Here is a 22464-nt window from a genome sequence, read left to right as displayed (position 1 = left end):
ACAGTAGCAAAAGCTGCTCAGGACCAAGTTCAGTGTCACCATTGATACATCACTGCTCTCCTGAGTTTCAGAGAGCCTTCAGTGTGAAGACATGCAAGCTCTCACTACTAGAGAATGGGGAAGTAATAAACATCCAAGTTACCTGGAACAACAAGAAAAGCAAAGTAATTTTATGCTATTTGTTATTCCTATGGTTATTCCTTGAAAAATAAAAATTGGTAACGGAAGTCTACACAAAGTCTGGGCACTGGTCATATAGACGGAAACAGGGGCAATGTCAAGAAAGCTATTATTATCCACCATAGTAATAAAACCATGGTGGGATCTTCCTGATTAATGTGGTCTCAGTCACTCAATGCTCCTCTTTCGGTCAGAGGAGGGAAACTGACATTTTAAGGGACTGATTCATCTAATCCTAAAAAGTATTTAACACAGAGCAAATGAACTGGCGTTTTTTGTTTGTTTGTTGTTTTTGTTTGTTGTTTTTTTTTCCCTGTATGTTGGTTACCTGGGGAGCCTTAGAGATCTGTAGTTGGCATATCAGAAGTCAGGTGAAGTGGATCTCACTTCCCCAAGACAGACATGCTGGCAATTCCAAAGGTTTCTGTCCCCAACAGTTTTACAGCTGTCCCAGTATCTTTGACAGAAAAGTAGTTGGATGCTTGGAGTAGTAGTGGATATATCTAAATATTTTAGAACACCAGTGCTGTCAACATCTCAACTCAGTATGACTTAGTCTGGTGTATACATTTTACATATATTGATACCAACTGCATTGTTCTGAAGTACTGCAGTCCCTTTCACAGAACACACAGGCCCTGAGCATGTGTTCCAAACCTTATGTACAGGAGAGTTGACACCTCTCAGAAATGCAATTTATGAGCTTTGCTCCATGAGTGTCTCTGGTGTCACTGGAGTCATGGAAGTCTCTGATATGTTGAAGTGACACTAAGCAAATGAAATCCTGTGGACAAGCTGGGCCAAGTCCTCCTACTCTTTAGAGCAGCTGATCCCATTTATCATATTGTGTCAAATCAATCTCTGTTATTACTCCACTCATTTCAATAGTGATAAAATGATGTCAGGAACAAGGAAAACAAGGTATGTCTGTTATGTTAATTATATTCCATTCCTTCGTGGTGATGCACATGACAGCCAAAAAGAAGCCAATTTCTGGACTGTCAAAAACCATTTAAGAGAAAAAATGGATTTCATAGCCAAGTTTTCAGAATTTTTTACACATTTTAATTTCATGTCCAGCTCTTATTTCATTACCTAGCAGATGAAGATTCTTCTCTATTCGCAGTGCTGACTGAAACAGAAGCTCTTCACGGTTTTCAATAGAAGATTCTGCTTCTAAATGACTTTTTAACCAACAGGCATACTCTTCCTTGCTGAGAACCTATTAAAAAGAGTATGTGAGGGCACAGTCAATGTGATGCAGAAGCATTCAGACTTTACTGAATAAAATAAAAAAGAAGCTACAAATCAAGAACAATAAATTAATAAATGCCTTCAGTAATTTTTGTCAAGACTCTCCTTAAAGGCAAAATGAGAGTCTGAATTTACTTACTCTTTTTGCAATGCAGAGGGTCCGCAGCCCATCTACAGCATATAGATTAAGGTAATTCTGTGTTTTGCTTTGAATTTTTTTTTGATGTTTGCCCCGAGGGTCATCTAGATAAAAATAAAAAAAAGAAATTAGTGACTGAAAAATAACAGTAGCTGAATGGCCTCAGAGAATAACAAGTACTCAGTATGTCACTTTATAACTGATACTTTTAAAGAGCTGCTGATGTCTCCTTGGAAATTCAAGTAAAATATTCCTTTTAGAAAAAAACAAAATCTTGTCTTTATCTTCTATATCATCTGTCTTCTCCTAAAATCCCAGTAAGTATTTGTTAGAAGGACCTTTTCCTTACCCCTCATGTATTTGTTTGGCCTCAGTACTTTAAGAAATTATTATAATCTTCACAGCAAATAATACTGTCAGAAAGAGAAGTATGATATCAAATACATTGCTAGAAAATGCCTCTCCATGCCTCAGCAGCAGCAGAAAAATGACACTTAAAAATATCACTTAGTTTTTCACCAAGGTTAATATCTCAAACAGAACAGAAACAGTGCTCTCTTTTGTATACCTAATAGTAAGAAGGTACTCCTGTTACTGCTGTACTGATACTACCAATCGAGCTGAGTCAATGCAAGAAGTCCTGGCTATGACAGTAATATCATTTAGAAGAGAATTTAAATTTAAGCAAATCTCAAGTACTACAATCAAGAGTAATAAACATGATGGTAACACATTTTGTTCCATATTATTACCTGAAATTATATTTTCAACAGTTAAAAGCAGGTGATATACATCTTTTTATCATCTAGGATCAGGTTCATGTATTACATACTGTAGTAGTAAATTTAAATAATATGAATTGCAGGGTTAGTATTAAACTAAATGTACAAGCTTGTTTTGAGATTGGAACCACTTAGTGAGAATGAGTGGTACCTTGTGGCAGCTCTTCCTGTTCCCTGATCTAATATTTTTTTTTCCTGAAGTTTGCATTGCTCCTTAATGCAATATTAGTTTTACCTGTACTCAAAGAGTCAGGTGAACACCACTCATCAGCAGAAGTCCAAATATCTCAAGATCTACTACCTATGACCTTAGTTCACTAGTGTGTGTGCTCACCTCTCTCAGCTGACCATAGTGAGAACCTATGGGCACTATACCTTTATATTAAGTACTTAATACAGGCATCTAAATTAGATGACATAAATATCTTAGTTTTTATACTTTTCAGTGTCCATTTTCCCAGTGTGTATTCATACCAAATCTGATACTGCTATGTGTGACCACATATATATAGTGATTTGTCTGTCTATAAATGTACACAGCATTCATCACTTTTGTATTTATACATCAGCACACCATCAAACTGAGGAATCTGAGGCTCCAGCACAAACATGTACAAGTACTGACGTTGTAGGAAGGAAGGAGGTGGGAGCTTGGAATCCCCATGTTCTGTTTTTTTTTTCCTATAATCTCAACCATGTATCCACATATTTTATGCACTGTATAGCTATCTTCTCACCTTAAAGACTATCTGGATGTCTCTTGGTCTGTAAAGATAGGAGCATAAATATTCATCTCTTCCTAAGGGACTCCATAAAGGGTATTTGGTATTTCAAGCACTTCTTCATTTTAGCTCTCTCTCAGGTTAAGGTCATATGGTGAATACTGGTACGAATATCCTGGTGTGTCTGTCCATCTATCTATTAATGCTACCTATGTTATCACTATAAATTTTACCAAAGTATCAACACAAATACATTATTCCAGAACATCACTACAAATATTATTTGCTGTATTATTTGCATCTGGGAAGCTGCTTACACTGCTTTACACTTGTAGCTTACACACACACAGACACACACACACACACACACACCATGAGGATCCTTCAGAAGCTATTAAACCTGCTGCAATGTAAAGTGGAAATGTGCCTATACTGAACTGGCAAACTGACACAGTTTTATTTAGCTTCTTTTCTATTTGTACATTATCTTCCTTTTGACATACATGACTTGGCTGTGTGATATGTTTCTCTGGGAGAAGTACTGTAGCAAACCTTCTGGTATTAGTGAGTCAGTTTTTTTTTAACTTTAGAAGAATAAAGTAGGCAAGCACTCTTCCTAACCTTTTGTGATACATTACTATTCTAGAGAGAAATGTATTTCTTGCATATCTCACACGAAACTTCTTTTGGGGGTGGCTATTTCAGTCACTTACTGATTTCAAATGGTGCAAACTTGAACAGGTGTTTAAACACACACAAAGTGATTTCTATCACTTTAAGTACTGTTAATCACTTCAAATCAGTCTGATTACCACAGGCACCACTGCAGTGATCACAAGGTCAAATGATTTACCACCTTCAATGAATAAATACAGCAATTATCTACAAGTAGAAATGTGCACATCATTTTCTGTGTGAATTCCCAATTCCAGCATGGAAGACTGCATATCCCTCTTCCACCAGCATATCAATGAGAGCTAAATCCCTTCCAGGTCTTCATGTGCCTCATCAGTCTTATCCTGAGATTCATATTATGCTCAGAATCTTGAAGGAGGAAAGAAATCTCTTGAAGACAAAACCCAATTATGGAGATTCTTTTTAGCTGGGATGCAGTGTTTATGCTGATCAGTGTGACCACAAGCACCATGGAAGTGAAAACCAGCAAATAAGCCTCCTCCAGAAGAATGATAAAACTAGTGGTGTTCTGCTTGCTTCATTTCTTTCCATAATCACAAGCTGCAAAAAGCCAACCCAGTCATTGTTTTCTCAGTGACTTATGTTCACAGTTCCTGTGCATGTTGGTTATAGACTCAACCAGTAACTTTCTTATTTATGAACATGGTGACTTGAGATAAACTGAAAACAATACACTCTTGAGAATAATTTCAAGGCTTTTGGAAGCAACTGTATGCTATCAGAAAATGTCAGGCTTCACAGTCTCAACTAGATATACAGGCAGAACAAGTGGAGATAAGACATGAACTTAAGTTGTGAGTCTTATGGTGATTTCAAATTTTCTGTAAGACACAACTAAAGCTACATCATCATACATTTGCCTCTGGTTGCTCCTTATGTCATATTTTAAAATGCTATTCCTTCCAAACAAACAGGATGCTTGTGTCTGATAGAACACAGTCATGCATCATGATGCTCGACCTCAGAGATTTTGTTGCTTTGTGTTGCCTTGGCTTTTTAGTCTAAGACGATCAGAATTACAGTCTCCAAATCCACACTCGACTGGTGTACAATTTACATGTCCCTGAGGCACTAAGATAGCAAAGAGCAAGCACTGGGGTTAGCAGTCATGTCAATTCACTTACTGGACAACTCCTTGAAATGATAAATGCCTGAATTCTTCTGGCCTTACATCTCCTCTCATATTTGCATAATAGCCACAGCATAAATCTCCTGAGCCTCCCTCCACCTGGAAAATACCTCCCTGCAATGGGAAGGAGATGCTCTTCCCTCAGGAACTAATATATTCACTGACATGAGGATACTTCAGGCAGAAACCGAGAATGCAGTTCCAGCAGTGAGGCTCCTCAGGAGAAATGTCAGAATGTTTTTTCCAGACAGATTCACTGAAATGTACAGAATTACTGAAGCCATCAGTAACTTACAGGGCTAGAAAATAAGGATACTGCTTATGAGGTTCCAGTGGCTGCACTATATATTGCTCACAAAAGCAAAACATGCTAAAACTCATAGTTCAATTTGGACTAAAAATCTGAAAAATAAAAGGGCACTATTTCAAAGCCACATTCCCTTTGCTTGCCTGTGAAGATGCTGGAATTCACTACAGAATATGCTCACTGCCAGCACCAGTTTTCAGGAACTTTGCTCCCTCTGGCACACTTTACCTTTGGTAATGTTGCTGTTAGGCTTCTAACTGCCCTTGTTGGTTTTAATCAGGTGGGTCCTAGATCTGCCTGAAATTTGCCTGAAAATTCCATTGAGTCTTCTGTGAAGAGACACAGCAGCTGTGTAAATAGTTTGTTATATAGTGACAAAATAATCTTTGACTTTATTTTTAATTCTCAGTTCTCATTCTGAGAACTCATGTCCAAACATTATTTTCTAGGTATGTTATTAGAAATTCTCAGTACTACTAATTCTCTGTTAGTACTTTGGAAGGAAACAAATTTCCACAGATGCTCTACGCATCTTCTGTGATATTAGATCTTTACTAGAAAATTATTCATGAAGGACAAGTTGTTCTTAATTTTTTTTGGCTCAGATTTGATTTACATGGCTGTAAACAGAAAATTAATGCCAATGTTTTTCTGTATTTCATTAAGCTAAAATTACACAGTAAAAGCCTTTCACAATTGTTTACATCCACTAATGTCAAATTAACCACAAAGTCAACGCATTAGTGAAACATGGGAAGTACCTCTAGAACTTTCAGGCTCTGTGCATTCATTCTGAGGTAACCTTTGAACACTGGATTAAATTCAGTGTTGAAAACACAGTAAATTAGGTGCAAACTGAGTCACACAAACTGAAACCCAGGTGTCTCCTCTGACTTCTGAAAGCTTACAAGGGTTCTTCTTGAATCCGACTGATTACAATTAGCAGCTATTTAAAGTCTTTGTTTCATGTGACATGTGGGTACTGGGAAAATACTCTGTGCTTTAGGGAAGTACTGCATGTTCACAGCTCCATGTCTATTCCTTACAATCAACTACATATTTGAAGCCAACATTTCTTGTTTGAGTGGCATCTCTCCTTTGCCACAACCTTTCTGCTTTGGTGGCAAGTTGATTCACCAGTGCCCTTTAGTGTCACAGTCAAAACAGCGTAAATGAATTGGTTTATACTAACATCTAGCAGCAAAAGGAAGTAAAGCTTCACAAAGGAAACAGAAAGGGGACCTGCAATAGAAGTGCCTGGGTTCCATATAAAATACTCAAATAGCCAAGCACTGCCAGGCAGGTTTTCCTGAAGAAATGTAAATTGCTTTGGCAGAGTTTCAAGGAATTCCTTCCTAATAAAGTTTGATAGTAGAGGATATTGCATAAACTTAATTTAACTCATTCTTGTAAGGTGGGGAACTGGTAACTTGTTATAGAAAGTATAACAAACTATTATAAAAGAACTAGCAGCCATCCTACCATTGTCTATATTCACAACAAGAGCAGGCGGGTCTCCTTGCTAGACAAGGCACCAAGATAGGATGAGTTTATAGCAGTTAACCAGAACCACCTCCCTCCCACCCCTGTTTTTACAAAGGTAAGTAAGAGGCATACCTGAAGAGCAAGGTAGAAGAAGATCCATAACAACTGAATCTGCTCCTTTAGTGTAAACATTTATTTCATCTGTGAGAGGATGTCTGACTACTACCGACATCCTCTTTCTGACGGAATCAAAACCCAATGTGTGTAATACTTCAAAGTTTAATGTTCCCAGGTGAGGTAGCTCCACTGATACCTGGTCAGACAGCCTTCCAACCAGCGAACAGTTATATGCCCTTGCTGCATAGACAAGAGCAGCTTCATCTGGACTCTCTGCTTCATAACGGAGTTCTCCTTCCTCAGGTCCACTCCTCACAGCTGTCCGGCCTTGCTGGGAGCTGTAGCCATTGTTATTGATCTGTGCAGAGTATGCCAGCTTCTCTTCCAGTTTTAATAAAGTGCTATCTGTAGATGAGGATGAAAGCACACTTAAGCCAAATCTGTGCATTGATTTGCTCGTAGCCAGACTAGATGAGCTGCTGCTGTTGGATCCAGAGGTTAAGCGACTTGGAGTGAATCTTCGTATGAAGTCTTCTATGGTTTTTACTGGAGATCTTAGTTCAAATCGATCTCTAACCTTGAGAAATAAAAAGGAAACCAATGAAAAAAACTGAAGACAAGCTGTACAAGAATTCCGACGTGGGTATTCAGGCAAAGCAGTTCCAGCTAAAGAGGAAAATTTCTTTGAGAACAAGAGGTAATGCTGTTTGTGAAACAGTAAAGTAAATGGATAAAACCTAGAATTTACAGCAAAAAAAAAACCAAACCAACTTATCAGAACTCAGAATTGTGCCTCTGTGAAAGCATGTATGTTTGTATTAAAAACATTTTTCTTCATTCATCTCCTCAGATATGACTAATGGATAGTTTATCAGTGTTGCATCACCAGCAGCAGTACACACTAAGACCAATCATAAGCAGAAATCACTGCCATTCTTTGTGTATTTTCAGTGAAGGAAGTTAAGAAAAAAAGTTAATGAAAGTTTTCTATTGAAAGTATGTCATCAAAAAAGTTTTATGAGAATAGGCCAATGTCAGCAACACTCTCAATAGGAATATGTTGAAATAAATAATTTCCTCTGTCTTGTCTTCAAGCATCAAAGCATTTTGCTACTGTTTTAGGACACATCTCTATTTACTTAAATCTTTTTTACAGATACAATGCTATTAATGATAATGGTATATTCATAGTAATATATATTAAATTACTGTAACAGTGTGGCATTCCTGAAACAGCAGAATTACGCCCTGTCCAAATGTTTCCCTGGCACAAAACCATGTCCTTTTGCAGACTAGCTCACTTTTTATTCCAATCTGAAACTGAAACAGCTCTCATAATTTTGTCCAGAATGTAAATTCTATCTGCTAGCTAGCTTTAATAGCACATTGCTTTACATTTTCCTTTTACAGATCACCTTGGGATTGCATTTTTGAAATTCTCATTCATGAATGACACTGGCTTAGGCTAATTGAAGCAGTAATGATCATTAGTTCTCATCATGAGCTTAAGATGCATCTTTTGCATAACTTGAAAGTTTTAAATGATATTTTAAATATATATTCTCTTTCTAAGCTTTTAAGAAATGTTTCAGCCTTTTCTTAGTTTAATTCATATGTACAAAATATTCACAGACAGCTTACATTCTTTTCTGGGAAGTCTTGCACATATACCAATTAGTGTCCCCACATAATTCCACACATACTTCCATGTATTAAATGAGTAAGTCACAGTACTAAATACTGGGAAAGATTCAGAAGTATCTTGAAATTGTTGAAGAAAGCATCTTTCCTTGAAGGTAACTGAAAAAGCCGACATATTCTGTTTAAGTAATGCTTAACTAAAACTGCTCGATCGCATACAGGATGTAAGAGGTTTTTCCTGGTTAGCTGTACTTATTTCTCACATGAACAGGAAGTTTTAATTTCCCAAAGTTAAAAGATATATTAGTATCAATGCAAAAGAGTCATAAACTCTGATCTGCCGCTTCTTTGACTCACCTTTTGTCGGGGCTGATTTGGTGCAGTAACTACAACTGTATTACATATAGTCAAAGCAATGAAGAAGTCAAAAATGTCACATAGTTCTGGACTTAGATGGGATAATGGCTGTTCGTGGCTCCTCATAACCTCCAGATGCTTTGCACATTCATTCACCTTTTCTAACAAGCTTGGATCAGGTGTGATATCCTTCTCCTAGTAATAAATAGCAGTTATTATATCTGTGATCATGCAAATTTCCTAAGCAGCAATGAACAATCAAAGCAACCAAAACACTGTCAATATAAAGAGTTTTATGTTGGCCCTAGATCATACAGGAGTTGGAGAGAACTGTAAGGCACTTACTCTAGACAATAAGCAGCTAAAAATGACCCTACCAACAGAAATTGAAATATGAGTGTGTTATCAACTTTTTCACTGTAGATAACTATAGCAGCAATACTGATTGGGTAGTGGATAAAAGTGTTACATACTTTTACTCTTCACTCTTCCCTGTCTAATGCAAGACATCTAGTCCTGAATTGTGGTACACTACTGAGTGCAAAAGAATGGAAAAATTAGACAACAAAGATGTTGAAAGCTTGGCCTTGTATCAGTACAACAAAAAGAAACCAGATAGTATTGTTTGCTAGTGAAGGACAACTGCCACACGTTTGAAGGTAATTCACGTTTTTTTTACATTGTGAAAAACAACACACTTTCCACTCTAATTTATAGAATCATAGAACTGGCTGGGTTGGAAGGGACCTCAGAGATCATCAAGTCCAACCCTTGATCCACTACCACTGTGGTTACCAGACGGTGGCACTGAGTGCCACATCCAGTCTCTTTTTAAATATCTCCAGGGATGGAGAATCCACTACTTCCCTGGGCAGCCCATTCCAATGCTTGATCACTCTCTTCGTAAAGAAATTCTTTCTAATATCTAACCTAAACTTCCCCTGGCACAACTTAAGACCATGCTCTCTTGTCTTGCTGAGAGTTGCCTGGGAAAAGAGACCAACCCCCACTTGGCTACACCCTCCTTTCAGGTAGTTGTAGAGAGCGATGAGGTCTCCCCTGAGCCTCCTCTTCTTCAGACTGAACAGCCCCAGCTCCCTCAGCCTCTCCTCATAGGATCTGTGCTCGAGTCCCTTCACCAGCCTGGTTGCCCTTCTTTGGACCCGCTCCAGGACCTCAATATCCTTCCTAAATTCATCTGTACTTTCTACTTATTTATTAATCTATTTCTCAGCAGAGCAAAACTCTGGTATATTTAAAAGAGGATGGATGCAAGAATATGAAAGATTAAGAGAAACCAATCTAAGACTCTTTCTTCAGTAGAATGTTATTTGCTGATGTTCAGCTGCTAATGAATCTGAGCAGCCACAGAACTCTGGTGTAAAAACTGCAGCCCTCTTGACTGAAATAAAGAAGCTTCATCAAATCAAAAGGATTTTTTTGTGTCTATATTTGTAATTGTTTTAAGGGTGAACTTGTGTCAACAGTGCAACAATGCAAAATCCTTAGTTAGAAACGACTTGGCTTCTCTGATGTCTTATTAACATTCAGCTCATGTAAAACTTCCAGAGAATTACAACAGTATAATATAAACAAAGCAAAGTTATTATGACATAAGCTCATTAATATTTTGAAATTTAAAGTTGGGTTTTTGTTTTTGGTTTTTTTTAATATAACACATGAAATCCATTGATAATCCTGAATCATGCTAATAATTATGATAGGGTGTATGTGAACAGTGTCGAAGAACTGGAATACTTAGTATCCAGCCCAGAAACTCCTAGTTTTAAAATCCTTTGACATAAGGGGAAAGAAGAGGAATATACACAGCAATTACAATCCTTAACCTCAAATCTTACGCTACTCTCAGCTTCTGTAGATAAAAGGAAGGCATACAACTTTTTTTCAAAATTACGGTGTAACTAAAACAAAAATTTCAAATTGTCTTTGTCCTTTATCCAAATTGCCTTTATCTTTAGCTTGCTCCTACAGAGAAGGCATTTAGATAAGATCTGTGCCACCACTTGATTGTTTTTTCACAAACAGCTGTGACTACAGACGAAAAAATGGCAACACTAAGTCTCTAAGAGGCACACCATGTACTACAGTTTTCTTTACCCTTCCCTTTTCAGGACATTGTTCTGTTAAAAGATAAAGGACACTTTGCACTTAGTTCTCATGACTTACCATTGGGCTACTGAACGCAGTGTGCTTCGAGAGTATGCTTGCTCTTTTTGCTTCAGCTCTGCTACCCGTGCGCCGGTGGGTTTTGGTGCTCTGGCTTCTGTGGACAACTTTGATGCTCTGATGGCTGCAGATACTGTCACGCTGGGATAGAGTTCCTCCTTTTGGGGCTGCCTCATCTTCCTCAGAATCTGGTTCTTGGTACATGGCTAAGCGTTTAGCTATCAGTAAAAACAGAGGGAGAAGTGTTGCATATGTTAAAAGTGGCGGAGAAAGAGCAAAAGGAATAGAGTGACATTGTTGCAAATGATCTGGTTTTAATATTATCCTGTGCCTTCCTGCAAGAATGAACGACTCCATTATCAGGGGATAACAAAATTTAGCCTTAATTGAATGATAGTATCCAAGGGAGAATGTAGATAAGGTAATTAGACATGTAACACAATACACTGCCTCCCTCATCACTGCACTCTCTCTGAGAGGTGACACACTGCGTTTTCCAAGACTATTTCACAGCTCAGCCTGATGAAATCAAGCAAATAATTTGGTCTTCACTTGCAGTAGGGGAAAGAAATAAACAATCCAGAAAACTTTCTTTTTCTTTCCAACAGAATGTGCAAATTTCACAAAAAAGTATTTTCCAGCAAAAAATATCACATCTACCCCATCCAAGTTAAGCGACATCTGAAGTGCCCTCAGAGCAACACACCCACAGAGCAATACTGCCCTTATTTTACATACAGAGATGAGGTTCAGAGTAAAAGGCTTTCCCAAGGTCAGGACAATCTGCTGGGCAGTGGAGACACGAGTCCATATGCTTGACTTGCAGGCTGCTGCTGGAGCCACCCTGGAGTCTACCCCTTCCTCTCTGAACAGCATGGCAGGCAGGGCGATGCAGCATATGGCAGTAAAACCAGGGAACCCTCACCTGCTGCAACATTTGGTTTAATCACCATTTGCTGCAGTGAGCAATACCTACTGTACACAGAGCTCTCCCAAATGACGTGTTTTAGACAAACACTTCCCAAGTGAAGAATCCAACTGCAAAAATTGATATTAGAAACAAATCCTGGTAGTTTGATAGAAAGAAGTTAGAATGAACACAGAAAGAAGAGGTGTGAAACAGCCATGGAATCCAACTCCTCTAATGATAAGATCCCTTAAGCTCTAACTGATTCCATAGTTTTCCATTCCTAAAGAACATGGGTATGTAATAATCTGGGTTCTTCATTAGACAGGCACATGCCACTTTAGCAGGTATCTACTTATTCCTTCATTAGACTTCACTGAATGGCTTTTCATTATACCCTAAAATAATCCAAACTATCCAGATAAGATAATACAAGTTACATCCTTGTGGCTTGGCTTTGTTTTGATTCTCTGGTGTAACAAATCAGATTTTCATAGTGTCAAATGGTAAATCACTAGCGTGTAAGTCAATTATTCAAGCATATATATATAAAAAATTAAAATCCCAAGAAAGCCCATGAAAATTTTTCTTCCAAAATACCTCCTGAGCAAAATCTTGCATTACATATAGTGCTCTGGCATGGCATCACTTTTAACACAGATATAGCTCGATGATCAAAGAAAAACCCATCTTTGCCACACGCTGCAATTTTCAAACATGTTTTAGCTGTCAGTAAGGAGTTGGAGGAGTTGAAATAGGACCACACACATGGTGATAGCTCTATCAGCAGAGTATCGTACATCAGAGGGTTTTTTTTTTTTCAACTCCATTTGAAATATGCACAGGCTTTGTCTGAAACGTGGGAGCTGGGAGAGCTTCCCAGCCCTGGCTGTGAATGCACACCTGGTTATTGCTGTAACTGTGTGCCCAGGTACAGAACACCCTGTGCTTCACCTGGGCTCCTGCTGGAAGTCAGGACACGGAGGTACAAAGGGCCACAGACAAATTGGAGACCTGCACTGTGCCAACCTTTAAGACTTAAAACAATCTTAAGAATCACATTTTTGTCCACAAATGTGGACATCCAGTCTCTCAGGTAAAGCATAAGAAAAGCTTGGGGTTGCAGTAGTAATAATCTTTCTTACTATGGATGCTGGGCATTTGAATGGCAGATTGACAGAATGCTGCACTTCTTCACATAACAGCTAATAGTCCTTGACAGGGAAAAGACTGCTATAGCTATTCTTTACATTTTTGCAAAATGTGGTACCTGGTTGGTTCCACTCCCTTTTAAGGCTTTTTTTTTAAAAAGGACACACGTTTTCTTTAATAATCATATCTACTTTATGCTTCTACTTGGAAAATACATCCTGTAATAATATATGACTCTGAACATATTGTCATTTTACCTTCATGGTTTAGCAAAGAATGCATTTCATGCAAGTTATGCTTGCGTAGCATATATCTGTATTCTTCATTGCCCTTTCTTCTTTCTTACATTACATAGAAAAATTGTCTGTTTATTCAACATATCAAAAGCTTTTTCCTTATTTATTGGAATTGCACCAATAGCACTGTCATTTCTAGTCTATGTAATATTAGCTACTTCTCGCTCTCTACACAGGTTTTCACTGTACCATATTCATTTAATAGTTCCTGCCACAGAGAAAAAAAAAAAAGGGGGGAAAGTAGATAAAAGACTAGAATCTCATTTTACTCAAGTCAAATGTAATTATTTTGATACAAATGGTGTTATTTCAGTTTTATACCAAGGTAAGCTTGATAACAAATAAAACAGGCCTTAACACCTTCGAACATTTTCTGAAGTGCAGTCTTACATATTATGCAGAAAGCACTTTGAAGAAATAATGAAAGCCAGTTCAATCGTTACATTATGGCTAAGGTTCACAATGCTTCAGCTGTGCAAAGTGTGCTGCTTTGGGAACACACTGTTCTCTCCACCCACTCAGCCCTCTCCGATTCAGAGCTCCTGTGAACATTATAACCTGAAAGACATTGTTGTGGGATGCTTTTCAGTTTCAGCACTGAAAATTGATGGCCTTGATCTTTTGTCTGATAAGGAAGTTTTTATTAAGAGCAAAGACACAAACAACTTTGAGAAACACTGCAATTTACCTCATGAAATTCAAATTTCAGTATCGTCTAGTTCATTTTATATTTACAGTACAAAGAAGAAACAATAATTAAGACTTATTCCATGAACTCTCCTCCATCTTTCAGAAGACAATGATTAAGTTATAAATAAAACTCCTGTAGAAGATTCTAAGTATCTGAAGAGTCTTTTTTTTTATTTATTTAAACAAGCCTCCCTACATTTTTTTTTTGTTTTGTTCTAGCTTCCATGCTATTGATGAGGAATCCATTCTACAATGAGGAATCCATTTTCCAGGCTGACCAAAGACCCTGTTGCTATACAGCCAAATGTTGCACTAATGAAAAAAGAGGATCAGGAAATTCTAAAGGACTTACAGAATCAGAGAATCACAGAATGTCTTTCTTTGGAAGAGAACTTCAAGATCATCCATTCCAACCTTTGACCAACACTGTAAGTTCACCATTAAACCATGTCCCTAAAGACCAGGTCCACGCGCTGTTTAACACGCCGGGGTTGGTGACTATTCCAATAGTGACATCCCTTTCAGGAAAAAATGTTTCTTAATATCCAGACTAAACCTCCCCTGGCATAGCTTGCATCCACTTCCTCTGCTCCTGTCATACACTACCAGGGAGAAGAGGCTTTCTCTCTCCTTGCTCCATCCTCCTCTGAGGCAGCTGAAGAGAGCTCTAAGGTCTCCCCTCAGCCTCCTCCAGAATAAACAACCCTAGCTCCCTCATAGGACTTGCTCCTCATAGGACTTGTGCTCAAGCAGAATATAACTGCAGACTCTCTAAACCCAAAAAATTCAGCAGTGTGGGAACCCTAATTTCAGAATGAGATTATTCATTTTTGTCCCAAACCATTTGAATAAAGCTATTACTGAACTACCACAAAGTAAATCTGGATGTGCAGTACTCAACACCACCTTATTTCTTTATTAAATGAGTGCAAGATTATTTCATTCTGAAGCATACTCTAACTCTCAGTTAAAGACCGAGTTAAAGACTGAGTCATAAAGAGTCAGTTAAGCAGTTAGCATCCTATAAATGTGTACAAGTGTACTAGCATAATCCTAATTTACTTTGTAAATCTTCCCCATAAGGACAAGTCTTGAGATTAGAAAACACCAAGCTTTTCCTTCCTCTCCTCTTGGCATCCCCAGGGGCTTGAAGTCCTTTGTTAATAACTATTTAGAAATGGAGACCATTCCTACGTTTTGGCAGATTTCCTGAAAACCTGTGAGTGTAGGTATGCACTTCAAAGAAAGTATTACCTGCCTCTAAATGTGACTTACTCTGTTCTTTATAGGACTGAAAATCAGGCACTTTCAATGTACTGAGTTTTTCATGTTAGCAATGGATGTCTCTTCAGTTGCCAACTAAAAATTCTCAAAAAGTAGTAACAAATATAAATAGAAACTACACACAAACTAGATAGTGCCTGAAGCACTCAGTCCTGCTTAGGGTTTTGATCATTCTGGGGAAGGCCTCAATAGATTATTCCAGTTTCTAAAAGCTGTGAAATTGTAGAAGTGGCAGGTAAGAAGTCTCTTTGGAAGCAACAGCTGCATTTATGAAAAAAGCTTTATTGATTTTTATGTTCTGGAGTTGGATTTTTTTTTTCTTTAATAAATCCAGTTGTCTAACATGGTTGGAATGTGCATTCTATGTCCTCTTGACTTACATACAAGAAGTGTAAGAAAATTCCACTTCAAAACAATCCCCTAAACTTAGAAAGAGATTTTTTTTCATATAATGCATTTTCCAATGAAAAGTAGTTGCTGGCTAATCTTCAGCAAGGAAAAATAAACAGCAGAAAGAAACTCCTTTCTCAGATTTAGTGATTAAGAAACCTTGCTAGACAAGAAAGAAAATCACTGAGGTTTTCAACATTTGCTTTCATACCCATAAACTTTACTTGTTCTTATGTTGTTTAGAGGGGTTTTTTTTTCCAAAGTCATTGGAAGGAAGGGGAAAGAATGCAAAGAATGACAAAAATCAGATTTTTCAGATTTGTGTGGCTGAATTAATGGTTATTCAACTCATGTATTGTTGAAAGATTCATCCAGTGTGTGACTAAAACTAGAAAAACAGAGATAACAACCCATAGACAAGAGTGCCATTAATTCAGTATTTGGAAAACAACTAGGGCAAATGTTGGGCCAAGAGTATGTGGTTGTAGATAAATCATAAAAAAAATTTCAGAAGCACAGTCATTTTTTGGGCACCTATATTCTCTGGGATTAGCAGAGGGACCTGGGGTATGGCCAGTTCTAAGAGTTATTAGAATCTGGCTACTAGCCTGAAGTGAAGAGATATTATACGTCAATGTAATTTCAAATATAGGGAAACAGTCCTTTTTTTCAGGTCCTCACATTCTTTTGTGCCAGGACAAAGTACTGGTTAGAGGGTTTTTTTGGGTTTTTATGGTGTGTATCACTCCTTAGCATTGTCATCTTACTGTGGATGAAACATGTAACAAGATGTGATCTTTAAGAAGTAACAGACAGATACAAGTCCATCCATTTGGGGGATTTAACTGAAGTACAGTGTCAATGGGTTTTCTAAATGCCTGGAACATTTAGGAATGGGACAATCATTCTTCCACCTGGACTTGTCCATTACAGTTCCTGTTCCTGAATTAGCACACTGCAAACCAAGAATAACCTTTGAAGGAGAGAATAGAGCAGATTTAAAGAATGCAGGTCACATATGAAGTGAAGTGGGAATTCTCGTTCACCTGTATTTAAAATTCTAAACCACAAAGAAACAAGAATGTATTGGACAACGAATGTAGTTGTCTCAAAAAAGTTCTGATGAATTAGATCCTAAAAATTATTAATTTTCCTCATTAACTGTAAAGTCACTAGATGACTATACTCCATACAAATATCTAAAATCTTAACAAATCCCATCCTTATCACCATAGCAGGAAAATACTATAGGTGACATCAACAATGATGAGTACTTGACAGAACTTGCATGATGGAACTCACACCTTCCTCTCAAAGCCTCCACCAGTGTTCCTGGATTCCTCTTTAGTGCTAAGCTTTCACATAGCAGTACCCATGAGCAATACTTTGTACTACCTCCAGTTGGCTAAGAGTCTTTGTCCCATGCTAATGCAATTTATTGGCCTCTCTTATTCTCTTATTATTTTGTCACCTCTTGTCTAGACTAGAACAATGCAATACTCCTGGGCATAGCACCATCATCTTCCGAAGAAATTTAAAGCTAATAAGAATTTCTGCAGCAAAATGTTTTCTCCACCAAATTAATGAAAACTGCTCCCTATACTACCTAAAATAAAAGTATTAAGTCTTCTTCAGGGATTCAGTTTCTATTTTAGAAGCATTTAATTGCTTCAAGGCTGCACAAGGTCCACATAAGCCTCTGTGATGAAACCCATGATTATCACGTCCACATATGGTGCAAAACAGAACTCCCTCTCATAATCATAAAGCTCACCTTGCACATGGGAAATTTACATTGCTTTGTGGAAAACATTTCTGAAGAAAATAAGGACACTCCCACCACTCAAGAAAAGACATGCTACCTCAAACACACCAAACATAACACAGCCTGTAAACATCTGCCAAAATCTGCACTGCTTTCATAAGGAAAGGAAGAAGGGGAAAAGAACAAAGTACATGTAAGGACAGCCACACGCATTGCTTAACGCACCAGTGGGAGAAACTTGGATGTGATGATGACAAATGCATTATAACAACCCCTGTAGAACAGAAAAGATGGGATAACTGCTCAGAACTGAACAAATTTGGGGGAGAAAAGCTTATAATATGGCACAGAGAAAATTTGTGAAGGCTATGCACAATCTGTTCATTGAGTAATTAACAGATAAGCAGCAATCCTAGATCATACAGAAATAATACTTCAAACAAAAGATAAAGCTCAAAGTTGAGGAAATGTCAGATCTCCTCTGAGGGGATAACTTTTCTCCTCTCTGTGTGTGCATGGCTGAGCTCTAGAATAGAGGGGGTTTAGATGACTTCAGAGTAAAATTTGCCAGAACTTCTTAGCATGGGAAAAAAAGGGTATTACATAGAATCATAGAATCCTTGGGGTTGGAAGGGACCTCGAAAGATCATCTAGTCCAACCCCCCCTGCCAGAGCAGGGCCACCTAGAGTACCTCGCATAGGAACGTGTCCAGGCGGGTTTTGAATGTCTCCAGTGAAGGAGACTCCACAACCCCCCTGGGCAGCCTGTTCCAGGGCTCTGTCACCCTTACAGTAAAAAAATTTTTTCGAATATTCAACTTGAACCTCCTATGCTCCAATTTACATCCATTACCCCTTGTCCTATCACTGGTCACCACTGAGAAGAGCCTAACTCCATCTCCCTGACACTCACCCCTTACATATTTGAAAAATATCTTAGCCTTGTTCTCAGATACGGCTGAATGAAGATGTTCTGACTGAAATTTCTCCCTCAGAATTCAGGCCTGAGCCAAACATCTTGTAAGAAAAACCCGAACCAAATAATTGAAGTTCTGTACAGTCCCCTATAACTGAAAACAGGATCTGACCATGAGAAAGGTCAAGCTACTGGAATAACAGGCACTGCTACCCAGCCACAGCAGAAAAACAAACTTAGTCCAAACTGTGTAGATGAGGCACTTCAGGACATGCTCTAAAGGGTATGGTGATATACATATACATATATATATATAAATATATATACATAATTTTTAAATTTATTTAATTATTTATTTTGGGGACAGGGACATTGATGGCTGGACACGGTGATCTTAGAGGTCTTTTCACCATGACAATTCTGTGATCCTGTGTGATTCTGTGAAATTATCTATCTTCAGCTTTTGAATCTAAACCTGTGTACAACAATTTTAAATTTTTTCCTTTGTCTGAAGTGCCACCCAGAGTATCATTCCAATTAAGAAACCACTAAGCCTGAAAAATTACTCAGATAAAAGAAGGAAGACACAGATCATCTTTTAAAGAGGTAACAAAAGGCAGATCCATTTGATTTGATTTTCTTGAGTATATGGCAGCCAGGTGAAAGATTTTAGAATTTTCTAATTCATGAAAATCACAGCAAAACCTGAGTTGCAGAGATGGGTGGCATCAGTTATAACATAAGCCTAAAAACCTCAGAGGGTAATGTAAATACTCTGGTATAAGACACAGAAAAGTAGCTGACAAATGATATGCAACTAAGCACACAGCAATGACATGTTGCTCATGCACTCCCTAAAAAGAAAAAGAGGAGTGATGGACATTTTATCATATCTAAACAAGGAGATTTCAGCAGCAGAAAAGAGATGAGATGGGGAGAAAATCAGGCTGGAGAACAGAGCTACCAAAAGACTTGACTGATGTTTGTGTTATTATTTCTGATTATAGTGGAAATTACCAATAGAAATTATCACTATTTATGTACAGAATGACAGAGAAAGACCTATTTTCAGTAGAGAAGAAAAAAAGAATAAAATACTATTTATATATTCTGTGTGAATTTAAAATTTGTATTTGTCAGAAATTTTATACTGACTGCAGTTAAAAGAAAGCCCAAATGTACCCAAATGTTTCAGTCATTTCAGAATGACTGAAAACAAACTCATTTTGTGTATTCAGCACTTCTGTTTGTAGTGAAATTTGCCCTGCTTTCATAAACATCTGTACTGTAAATTGAAATCATAAGAGGAAAGCATGGACGAACCTAGATTTCTGTTAAATACATTACATTTGAAGAAAAAAAGATCTGAAACTCAATACTCAAATTCAGGAGCCCAAGTTCAGCTTATGTATTAGCTGACAATGCCAAGCTCATAAAAATACCCTTTCTGTACTGTTTAAGTTGGCAGTACCATCACCATCATCATCACTCCTGCAAGGTACAGAGTACACTGTGGAATTAGTATCAGCAAGCAAATGATCAGTGGCAAGGAAGAAGAAAAAAGAATGAATAATCAGAGCATCACAAGCAGAATTAGGTATCCCTTAACATGCACTTAATTGTAATTTTTCTCTCTTTGTTACCTACATTACAGAGGTAGGAAGTCAGAGCTTCTCCCTGTTTAAGTTCTCCTTTCTGTAACACCAGGGTAATAAAGATACCCAAACACATAGTTTCTTGAAATAGAGTTCCTTAAATGTAAAATATCAGCACTATTTCAAAATAGGAGAAAAGGAACAATCCTGGCATAATCCAAAACTTCAAAATACCTTTTCTAATTCGAAACCTTATGAACTCTTTAAAGCGTGTTTTAAATCTTCCAGTCTATTTTGATTATTTCTCTGTACCTTATTTGTAAACAGAATTTATGTAGTGACCTTTAATCTGCACACATTACATAGATTAAGAAACTTATTTTTTGTAAAAAGGAATGTAGTACTGTAGATGTCAATATTTTCCTGCATGCAGACTGCCTGTGATTTGAGGACTTAAGATCTGTTATGTCAAAAACGGTAACAACAGAATGTTAGAAGAAAATAGCACAAATTACAAACAATTCACAAAAACAGAAAATCACTTCATTTTAAAAAGGTGATGAGATGACACAGAGATGACAACCCTCATATTCCTTTGTGACAGAGAATGACTTCTTAGTGTTAGAAACTGACAATCTTTCAACTGCTGTGTTTATAGAGCAATGAAGATACCTTAATGCCGACACCTTTCATATAGAGGCACTGAAAAGTGTCTGATGAAGGTAACAAAATATGTTATTAGATCAGGTTATTTTTCTTTTAAGCACAAACCCCAGTAGCTTGGTTTACATCTATTTCTCAGATCAAACTGATAATTTAATTCCAAATAAGACACTAACCTTTCTGTATACTTAAAACTCATGTTTTACAAGGTATACTTCAATACACAAAATAATTTTGATACTAGTTCCACTTTTGATTTGCTAAAATTAGCCATGTGCTCAAGTGCTTTACCAGTGATAACTGAAAACTAGAAGCTTTAATTGCCTTGATAACATACTGTAAATGTATACTGTAACATACTGTAAATTAACATTTTTATAAGATAGTCATTGCCAGCTGAATGCGGATATCACATTATACAAATCTGAAAACAGCGATTACGGACTTTTTTGAGTAGAGGGATACTATTTCTTCTGTTTTTCTTTTTGGTTTACAATTACAGTAACATTTATATCTACTTCAGATTGCCCACAGTAAAACTATTAGATAGAAAACAAGATCATGAGCTCACCGTTATCATCATGGGAATACTCTATTCCAGAAACAGTGCATCTTCGGAAAACCATCTTGTTTTCAGTAAGTGTCCCAGTCTTGTCTGAAAAGATAAACTGCACCTGACCTAAGTCTTCTGTGATATTTAAAGCTCGGCACTGCAGCTGAGAGTCTGTTTCCTCATCATATAAATCTCTATCTTGATGAATAAAGTATACTTGGCAGATTTTAACTATTTCAATGGATACATACAAAGAAATTGGAATCATAACCTGGAATACACAAGGAAGAAGGAAAATTAGGAGAAAATAGAAGCAAAGATACATTGAATTATTAAAAAATAGCAAAGTTGGTAGTAGACTAGAACATAAACATATATTTTAAGCATGTTCAGAAAGAGTTTATTCAGTATTTTAGATGAAGAAAAACCAAGGTGAAATGCATTATTAAGTCTGGAAGGGTGATTACCGAAACTTGGGACAGAAGCAAATCTTGTTTTGGCTACCAAGGTGAGCTTAAAACTACCTGCATTATCTTCTTACATGACTTAGTGGTAGAGCTGGTACTACATATGCTACACATTTATAACTTTATTACAGCAAACTATGAACAGAGGTGACACCACATACAAATTCTTACCTGGAAAACTATGATCACTGTCAGAAATAAATACACTGAAGCTAAAACAGGAGACAAATATTTGCCATCAGGTCCTGGGACATCAAAAATTGGTTTATTCTTCCCATCATATTGCCATACCCATAGCCCATGACCTGCAGAGGAGTTGAAAGAGAAAAAAAAACCCACAAGTTACCTCCAAGGAAAAATGTTTCTTGTACAAATTTTTTCTTAGACCCAAGTTACATGAGAAAGTAGTATTTGTTTTTAATTATCTGGCATGTCTTTTGAAAAAGGCCTTAAAACCACGTGTGTTTTGCCTTGGGATCCGGAGTTTTAGAAGGGGATTTGTTTGGCCTTAAGGACACCATGCAAGAATCATTTGACATAACATTCCCCTAACAGTCTGGGTAGTTTAAATTAGTAGCTCAGGCTCTTTCTGTAATCAGCAGAGAAAACAAGACTACACCAGAAAGTCCTTTATTTCAGTGATAGTTGACATGTTAAAATGAAAGAACTCCATTGACTGCACAAGGGTGTATGTATTACTAACCAGCTATCACCAAACTAGTTTCAGCTGGACAAAGAGGAGACTTCAATCTTCCTGTGTGAATCTTACTCACCATGTCTACAGAACTAA

The 22464-nt window shown here is 37.4% G+C and overlaps 1 protein-coding gene across 1 annotated transcript in view; it reads right to left on the bottom strand.

Moving 5' to 3' along the window:
- ATP10A (ATPase phospholipid transporting 10A (putative)) overlaps positions 1-22464 on the bottom strand; it is a 114206-nt gene that overhangs the window by 16920 nt on the left and 74822 nt on the right. The window contains exons 6-12 of the mRNA XM_008498077.2: positions 21846-21979; positions 21226-21478; positions 10997-11214; positions 8810-9004; positions 6827-7388; positions 1574-1677; positions 1276-1402 (exon numbers count right to left, since the gene is read on the bottom strand). Coding sequence (XP_008496299.2) covers positions 1276-1402; positions 1574-1677; positions 6827-7388; positions 8810-9004; positions 10997-11214; positions 21226-21478; positions 21846-21979 — 1593 coding nt within the window. The remainder of the gene's footprint in view (positions 1-1275; positions 1403-1573; positions 1678-6826; positions 7389-8809; positions 9005-10996; positions 11215-21225; positions 21479-21845; positions 21980-22464) is intronic.

Source organism: Calypte anna, chromosome 1 (assembly GCF_003957555.1).
Source record: "Calypte anna isolate BGI_N300 chromosome 1, bCalAnn1_v1.p, whole genome shotgun sequence".
NCBI classification, from domain to species: domain Eukaryota; kingdom Metazoa; phylum Chordata; class Aves; order Apodiformes; family Trochilidae; genus Calypte; species Calypte anna.
The sequence above is the reverse complement of the archived record's forward strand: the minus strand, read 5'-3'. Positions and strand labels throughout refer to the sequence as shown.